This window comes from Macrobrachium nipponense, chromosome 18 (genome assembly GCF_015104395.2).
Source record: "Macrobrachium nipponense isolate FS-2020 chromosome 18, ASM1510439v2, whole genome shotgun sequence".
NCBI classification, from domain to species: domain Eukaryota; kingdom Metazoa; phylum Arthropoda; class Malacostraca; order Decapoda; family Palaemonidae; genus Macrobrachium; species Macrobrachium nipponense.
In genome coordinates, this window is record NC_087211.1 from 88,881,223 (window position 1) to 88,891,222 (window position 10,000).

The 10,000-nt window shown below is 37.5% G+C and overlaps 1 protein-coding gene across 1 annotated transcript in view; it reads right to left on the reverse strand.

The window, feature by feature from the left end:
- The window catches only part of LOC135196878 (transient receptor potential cation channel subfamily V member 5-like), a 92,667-nt gene that overhangs the window by 5,984 nt on the left and 76,683 nt on the right, over positions 1-10,000 (reverse strand). Inside the window, 4 exon segments of the mRNA XM_064223653.1 lie at positions 1,172-1,338; positions 3,499-3,608; positions 7,320-7,471; positions 9,350-9,504. Coding sequence (XP_064079723.1) covers positions 1,172-1,338; positions 3,499-3,608; positions 7,320-7,471; positions 9,350-9,504 — 584 coding nt within the window.

Here is a 10,000-nt window from a genome sequence, read left to right on the forward strand (position 1 = left end):
AAAACCAATTGGAATCCATCCAAAGCCTGAAGGAAGCTGACGCGAATCATTTCCTAATCGCGGTCCCTAACTCAGACGATTGGATTCACAGGTACTCTGTGAAAGATTGGGTAAGGTCGGAGGCGCATCTGCACCAGTCTAGTAAATGAAAGGAAAGAAGTGCAATAAGTCTCTTGTTGTCTGATGTCTGTTGAGGGAGTGGAATTTAGTATTAGGAAGGCATTGGGCGAGGAAAGTTTCTTTTTATCAGTTTCGTGAAGTCCTGTTCGAAATATGTATATGCATGTATATATTAGGCATACACACACACACGTATAACGTATAATCCCAGGGTACAATTATATGTATATATATATTATATATATATTATATATATATATATATATATATATATATATATATATATATATATATATATATATATTATATATATATATACATATATTGTACCCTGGGATTAACTTACATCTTAACTGCAGAATCAAAGTGTTAATTCACCTTCCTAAGAATCTAATGTAATACTTGATACATTCCAAGATAAGGTGCAAGTTTCCAAGATCTCAAATAGCCACGAATCTACAGCAGTATCCTTTCCAACAGCAACCTTTCCAGCAGTAACCTTCCCAGTAGCAACACTTCCAGCAAAAGCCTTCCAGCAGTAACGTTTTCCGCAGGAACCATTCCAGCAGCAGCTTTTACAGCAGTTCCCTACCCAGCAATACCCTTTCAAGCAGTACCCTTTCCAGCAGTATCCTTGCTAGTATTAAACCCTTTCCAACAGCAACCATTCAAACAGTAGCCTATTCTTTCCATCAGCAACCTTTCCAGCAGTAACCTTTCCAGCATTAACCTTTCCAGCATTACCCTTTCCAGCAGTATCCTTCCCAGTATTACACCCTTTCCAACAGCAACCATTCAAGCAGTAAGTTGTTCTTCCCAGCAGCAGCCTTTCCAGTAGTAACCTTTCCAGCATTAACCTTTCCAGCATTAACTTTTCCATCAGTAACGTTTATCAGCAGCAAGCTTCCAGTAGCAACCTCTCCAGCGGTAACCTTTGCAGGAGTATCTATTCCAGCATTACAGTGCCAGCAAAACCTTTCCAGCAGTAACCTTTACTCTAGGATCAGTAGCAACCTTTCCAAACGCAGTTAAGACAATAACACCATCTCACCTTCCCAGTGACCTCATGGTCGGTGCACTCGAGGGCGGAATAAATGTCTCCGAAGTTTCCCAAGGACATGATGAACATCTGCATGACGGACTCCGCTGCCGTGGGCATCGGATTCGAGGAGCATGTGGTCGTGCCCTTCTGGAAGGAGCTGAAGATGACGTAATAGGCTGTGGGTAGGGAGAGAAAGACAAGTCTGAGACGAGTTGACGGTTAGAGTTGACGTTCCAGGTAGCGATTAGGATTTGATTGGGTTTACTTTATGCAAGAATAGGTGTGATGGTGATGATAAAGATGAAGGTGAATGTAATAATAATAACGATGATGATAATGATGAAGATGAAGGTGCAAGTAATAATAATGATAATAATACTAATAATAAAACTATTCACACAATCGACAACCTATTTATCACAATTGTTTATATATTTTTTCAGTACATCACTAAAACGTAATCGACGGCTTTATATATATATATATATATATATATATACAGCGTTAACATCCGCACGTATATTATGACCTTTCACCTTTGATGATAGTATCTAACCTTTCCAAAAAACAAAAATAAAAACCAGAAAAAAAGCATCGGTCGCTGAATATGTAACAACGCATTGAAATTCTCCGAAAAAGTTTTACTGTTCCATTGAAAACACATCCACGTTCGTACATAAAAAAAAATTGCTAAATGAACTGAAGTTTTTTTTTTTTTTTTTTTTTTTTTTTTTACAAAATTTTAACAGTACGTCAATAACTTTTATTTCATTCATTATGTCAGATGCTCAGGTCGCCATGTTGCCTTATCATTTCATGAGATGCTCCGTAAAAATTTCCATTAAGAAAGTGGTCAAAAGCTTTTTCTCTTCGCTTGTTTGATTTATAACGTTTGCTGGAGTCGCAGCGACTATGACCACTGTCAACGGTAAGCTATGCTTGACTTCAATCGTCTACTAATTAAAGGCTTAAGTTAAAAGACATTCAAGTTCTCTCACTTAAAAGATGTTTAAGACTTCTCAAGGAAAGTGCAGTGATTTGGATAATACTGACAGTTCCATTCATCAAATTCAAAGCTTAATGAATTCGCATGGGCTTGAAAATTAAAAATAACCAAGTTGCTTTATTGAATTAAAGTTTAAAGCTAACCGAAGAAAGTAAGATAACTCAAAACATAACCCAAAACTCAAAAATGGAGACGATGGTCAGCGATGGACGATATTTAACACAAATCGGGTCATCTCGTGTCAAATAAAGAACTAGAGAGAAATTCCTGACATTTCAAAATCGAGATGTGACAACATCATTGCGTTCGTATATACCTTCCACTTCGCAAGCAGAAGATAATTGCGTCACGAACGCAGAAACCACCGGATCGGAAAAGCATATCCCGGGATACTGAGAATTCAGCGGCGAGAATCCAACGCCATGACGGAGATGGTTCGCCTGGGAAACCCGGGCAACTGGAAACTGGAAAGCAGCACCAAATGCCTCTGTGTGCTCCAGCACTTTCGTCAGGTATTGCCGACGGAGTTTTATGAAGAAGTTTCTCCTCCGGAGAAAGGTCTCGTCAAAGGAATGGCTGCACTATGAGGAAAAACGTCCGTGACCAATAAGAGGAAAAGGAGGAGGATCGTCATCAGCTTCTCCCAGGAGACGTTGCCTTCGCCAGTCTTCGTTAGCTAAGGGCGTGTTAGCACTGGTCGTTAAACTCTCTTTGTGATTATTAACTTAGGCTACGTCAGCGTTCAAGAGTCTTTTGCGCGTCAATTTTCGACTTCAATATAATAAAGACTGATCCCGTAGTGGGGAGGGAGGGGGTGTGGGGTTACCGCCGTCAGGGCATGTCATGCGGTGAACTGTAGGAATCGCTTCTTAAGGTTCGCTGCAGCGTCCCTTCGACCCCTAGTTGTAACCCCTTTCATTCCTTTTACTGTACCTGCGTTCACATGTTCTCTCTCTACCAATCTTACTTTCCACCCTCTCCTAACTGTTGATTCGTAATCGAACCGCGAGGCTTTTCTCTTGTTAAATTTCTCAAACCTTTTACTCTCAATTCCGTATCAGCACTGAATGACCTCATAGGTCCCAGAGCATTGCCTTCGACCTAAATCCTATATTCTATTCTCTATTTCCAACTGAATGAAATAGAATTCAAGAACGGACGCAATTCATGTTTATTACTCCAGACACATTCTGTCCCAAAGGAAAGTAAAAAAAAGTCCCCGTTCTCATTCTTAGTTAACTTAGGTTAAGTAGGTTTTCGTAGGTAATTTGCCCTTCAATTATTTCACTTGAAAAATAGAATTCAAGAACGACTACAACTCTCCCGTTACCTTGAGAAAATCCCATGATGAACACGAAGTAGATCGTGACGAACCTCAGCAAGTCGCCGACTAACATGGTGTAAATCATAGTGACCATGGGACCCACCGTCTTGAAGCCTCTGCGAAGAAGAAGGAAAACAAGTGTAAACAAACGGGAGATTCATTCATTGGAAAGTTCTGAATGAATGAGTATGATGGCATCGTAGTTTTTTCAGCTTTGAGTTTTCTGTAAAGAAAACTATTGAGATGGCATTGTCTGTCCTTCCGCGCTTTTTCTGTACGACCTCAGATCTTAAAAACTGCTGAGGCTAGAGGGTTGCAAATTGGTATGTTGATTATCCACCCTAGAATCATCAAACGTACCAAATTGCAGCCCTCTAGCCTCAGTAGTGTTTATTTTATTTAAGGGTAATGTTGGCCATGATCGTGCGTCTGGGCACCATCATACACCATTATACCGAGACCACCGAAAGATAGGTCTATTTCCGATGGCCTTGATAATACGCTGTACAGAAACACGATTGAGCCGAAGAAATTTCGTCGCATTTTTCTACTTGTATTCATTTGTGGAGAATATAATGAGTGGGTATGATTATGATTCATACAGTTAAAGCTATTTATGATGATAATAATTCCAGTTAATGCTATGTAATAAAATAGAGATAATTTAGATGATTGTGATAACGACAATGGTAGGGACATTAGTCTGGATGTATTTGTTCAACTCATAACTGTTCATTATGACAATTTAAGGACGATTAAGCAAACCAATTTATCTTCGATTGGTTAATCATGCAATGATGATCATGACACTTTTATCACCGAGTGGGTTTTGGTTGATTATATATTAGTAATGCAATCATTATCATAAAGTTCTGTTTGGAAGTGAGGAGTACTTGGGATAACAATGCTGGTAGTAGGCTTGAATTGGATGCTAAATAATTATATGAATAACGAAAGGTATTCTATTTTTCAGATAACGTATGCTATCTCTCTCTCTCTCTCTCTCTCTCTCACAGACACACACACAAACATATACTCGATACATAGACACACACACACACACACACATATATATATATATTATATATATATAATATATATATATATATATAATATATATATATATATATATATATATATGTATATATATACATCATTTATCTCATATTGAGTGAAACAGTAGGTCACAAGATCTATTGAGTACATCACAGTCCTATCCTATTTCGTGAACCTTCCAGCGAGAAATTCGTCAATGTCGAAGTTCAGTCTCTACTTCCAAGAATTTCCCTTTCCACGAATATCGTCAATACCTTTGCAACAAAAACACTGACAGATTTATTTTTTATTAAGTTGATACGAAAAATAAAAGCAGCTCTAAAAAATATTTCACGAAAAATCTATAGTCCTTTATAAGTGGCTTCCATGAATCGTCATGGAATATTTGCATGTCTTTCTGTACCTGGAACTCCCAGTCGGAAATATTTTCATTAAACAGAAACAAAGTGAATTGTTGGTTAAAAAAAAATAGGTGAGCCAGTTACTGAAAATTGAGTAAAAAATCGATGAATCAAATAATTTTTCATTGTAAATTTTGCAATAATTTTACTTAATTTCATTGGAATATCTTTTAAGTTATAAGAAACGGGTGGCAATTTTATGAGGAATTAATGAAAATTAAGTGAAAAAAAAAAATTGGCATATGGAAGTATTTTTCTTTGTAAATTTTGACATAATTAGACTTCATTTCTTGAATTTTTTTTTTTTTTTTTTTACATTACATTTTTATGTTAGATGAAACGGACGTCAAATATATGAAGACCAAAATTAAGTAAATTAAGCCTGGATAAGATTTTTTTATTACCCCCATACGAAGTTCCTCTTGAATTTATGTTGGCCTTATGCCAGCAATGACTTTTTCGTGGCTTCAGAAAACAAGGAAGGAATACATTAAGTAAGGACTGAGAAAGTGAAACAAAGATTGAAAGAAGGAAAGGAATACAGAGATTCTCACTTATTGTTTTGAAGCTACTTTGTATCACTGTTTTTACTTTGAATTCGTTTCACATTAACAATGAAAAATAAACGCAGGAAACAATAAAGGCAGAGAGAAATAAACACCTAAGAGAGCGAAATGGAAACACTTATAAGAAGACGAAAATGACAGGAAATAGGAAGAGAAGACAGAAAAATGGAAAACGAAAGGAGAAAGAAAAAATGATTAGAATAATGAAAGAATTATGGAAATAGAAACAGTTAAAAGAAGAAGGAGACGAGGAAAATAAGAAGAGTGATGCTATACGGAGAGACAGGAGAAGGAGAAGAAGAAGGAGAGGAGAACGAAAGAAAATAAGGAGAAGAAAAAATGAACAAAGTGTGCGTGACCCTACTGCCAGCATCGAGCTGCGAAGCTATTCAGTAATACGAGTGACCTCCCCGACAACTATTGTGTAGCATTCCCCCCCCCCCCCCCACCCCCCCCCCCCCACCCCCCACCCCCACCCCCGTCAAGCGATTTGCCGCTGCAGCCTTGTTGCCGTCCAATCCGATTGGCCCCGACTCAATCAGTTTTGAAAGTCAAATGAGCACGAAGAGGTTAAAATCATTTAGCCGGGCGCTGCCGCCCCCCCCCCCCCCTCAACCCCGCCCCATCCTTTCTTGCGCTCCCACGATGCGCAATTCTCCTGAACTGCGCCAGATGGCTCCATTCACAATGGAGAGAGAGAGAGAGAGAGAGAGTTTTAATATATTTCAGTACTTATACAGTACTTATACGTGACTCTTACAGGAGAAAGAGAGAGCACAATGGAGAGAGAGAGAGAGAGAGAGAGAGAGAGAGAGAGAGAGAGAGAGAGTTTCAATACACATACGTGACCTATGCAAGAGAGAGAGAGAGAGAGAGAGAGAGAGAGAGAGAGAGAGCTTCAGTTCATTGACATGACATGGGACGAGAGGGGGGAGGGGGGATGGTATGACCTAGGTTATTATGGCGGGGATGGGGGTGTTTGGGGGGCTACCTAGTTAATCGAAGAGAAGCTCTACTGATTGATTGCTTGACATCAACTGGCTTTACAACGACTACGGTTGTCGATGAAAGAAATTAGGAATTTGGACTGAAAAGGAAAAATATTTACAATAATATGTTTAGATCAGAGATTCACCCATTCCATATTTACTTAATAAATACTATAATTCTTATGCAGACTTAGGGTGTGACCTTTTAAAGAGGAGAGACCTGACATCGAACCTGTGCTACGTCAAAGGACCGAGGGGTGCCCTGAAAAAATTAGGCTGACTCAGCTCGCATATCGCTTGTAGTGAAAATAAACGGAAGAATTTGCGTGAGTTATTTTTTTCATTGATGATTCTCGTAGATAGGAATCACAAAAATTAAGGTCATGGAGACCGGAATTGAATTGCTTATTTATAAAAAAAAACTTGAAGGAATTTTTTTCATGGGTGAAACATTCACTCATTTCATGTAGTCTTACCATTCACTTTTACTTCCTACTTTATATATATATATATATATATATATATATATATATAGTATATATATATATATATGTATGTATATTATATATATATATATATATATATATATATGAAATATAATAGAAAAACTCACAACATAGGAACAAGTTTGTCCCTTTCAGAAAGTACCCATAATGATTTATAAATCTCTCGAGATCAAACAAATGAAATAAGATCAAGTGGAAAGCGTAAGAAAATCATCTGCAAAAGAAGAAGAAGAAGAAGAGGAAGGCCCCGTATAGAGCATAACTGCAACTGTTGACATTCCTCATACACAAATACCATCAGAAACTCACCTGCAGAAGAACAGGAAGTAGGGCCCCGTACAGAGCATGACCATGACCGCCACCAGGTCCTCCCCTTCCGACATGCAGAAAGCTCTCAGTCCCACCATGACCATGGCCATGATGCACGCCCCTAGGAAGAGCACTCGTGAAGGCACCGTACTCTGGAAGATAAGGGGAAGATAAAACTCTGGAAGATAAGGGGAAGATAAAACTGGAATATAAGGGGAAGATAAAACTCTGGAAGATAAGGGGAAGATAAAACTGGAAGATAAGGGGAAGATAAAACTCTGGAAGATAAGGGGAAGATAAAACTGGAATATAAGGGGAAGATAAAACTGGAAGATAAGGGGAAGATAAAACTCTGGAAGATAAGGGGAAGATAAAACTGGAAGATAAGGGGAAGATAAAAACTAAAACCTGAAGAGAAGGGAAGATAAAACGCTGGAGATAAGGGGAAGATAAAACTGGAAGATAAGGGGAAGAAAAATCTGGAAGATAAAGGGAAGATAAAAGGATAAGGGGAAGATAAAACTCTGGAAGATAAGGGGAAGATAAAACTGGAAGATAAGGGGAAGATAAAACTCTGGAAGATAAGGGGAAGATAAAACTCTGGAAGATAAGGGGAAGATAAAACTCTGGAAGATAAGGGGAAGATAAAACTGGAAGATAAGGGGAAGATAAAACTCTGGAAGATAAGGGGAAGATAAAACTGGAATATAAGGGGAAGATAAAACTCTGGAAGATAAGGGGAAGATAAAACTGGAAGATAAGGGGTAAGATAAGGTAAAAATGGAATGGGAAGGGGAAAAAGGATAAACGGTCTGGAAGGGGAATAAAAGGTGGGGAAGATAAAACTGGAAGATAAGGGGAAGATACAACTCTGGAAGATTATGGCAAGATGAAAAGTCGCAATTACCTGTACTAAACTAAAAATACCTAGTTAGGAGATACCATTCTTTTATGTATATTTTCTGTATCTCTCGCTATATTCATTTGTATTGAAAACCCAATAAATATCCTTACAGGTAACGTTAAACTGATGATAGCTTATTATCATATTAAAAGACACACAAACCCATATATATAATATACTATAGCTGGTTCATTTAAGGTAGATTCTTGGGTGAGCCGCTGATTGGCTGGGAGCTGCCTACCTCCCGGTACCAGCCAATCAGCGGCCCCCAAACAAACGCCTCGTGAGCACAGGGCTCATCCAAGAATCTACCTTAAGTGAACCAGCTGCCACATTGCTTATATAATTGTGATAACCACAAAGCCCCCTTAACTTCTCGAATTCCCCACAAAGCCCCAGATCCGCATGAAAGAATAAGAAGACATTATGAAGCCCGTAGCAGGATTCGAACCCACATCTGGATTGCGTTTGGAGGTAAGACTTTGCAGTGACAAGTGCATCCAAAAGGTATGAAGACTTCGAGTAGTTAAGAGGGCATTGTGGTTATTACAGTTATAAGTATACGTGTCTGACAAAAAGTGTCCAGTAGATTCTATATATATATATATATATATATATATATATAATATATATATATATATGTGTGTGTGTGTGTGTGTGTGTGTGTGTGTGTGTGTGTGTGTGTGTGCTTATATCATTTCTTGGTATTTTGATTCTTGGTATAGGTTATAATTAATAAGCACTGTTGACTTTAATAATTCCAAACCCGGAATAACCTGGATAATGTTCCTACCAGACACTATAATTTATAAGCATTTGCGTTTAAGGACACTGGTAGGAATATTTATCATCCCAAACCGGGAAAATATTCCTGCCAGAGACTGTAATATATAAACACTACTGAGTTTAACGACATAGGCAGGAATCTTTATCGTTCCAAACCTGGAATAACGGGAAAATATTCCTACCAGAGACTATAATTTATAAGCACCGGTAGAAATATTTGTAAATCCAAACTTGGAAAATATTCCTGGTAGAGACTAATTTATAAACACTACTGAGTTTAACGACATCGGTAGGAATCTTTATTGTTCCAAATCTGGGACGACCTGGAATATATTCCTACCAGATTCTGGACGAACATCCTTCCCCCCTGGAACCTGCACTCGTTGGCTGCCCCTATGAGATAAGCCAGGGACCCGATCACCGTCAGACACTCGCAGACGATCCTGACGTAGAAGTAGATCTCCGATTCCTTCATTCCAGCCAATTCCATCTCCCCTGCGGCCGGAGAATTCGGGAATTTTGGGAATACCTTATGTTAATGGTGGTGGTGCCAGGTATGGTTGGCTGGAGTGAACAATTTGATATTTATTTGTAATTTTTTTTTCTTATTTTATCAAAAATTAAATGTCAAAATGGAATATCATTGCGAGGATATTGACTAACATGATTGAAAATTCTATTTAAATATATATATATGTATAATATATATATATACATATATATTATATATATATATATATATTATATATTATATATATATATATTATATATTATATATATATATATAATTACGTGTTAACTGCAAAATATTTTTGTATCGTATGAGTAGTGTTTCCACAGGCTTCTTAAAACTCGTAAAGCAATCTTAGAACACAGCAAAAAGGCTTTATATATATATATATATATATATATAATAAATATTATATATTATAATATATATATATATATATATATATATATATGATATGAATATATATATACAGGGTGTCCA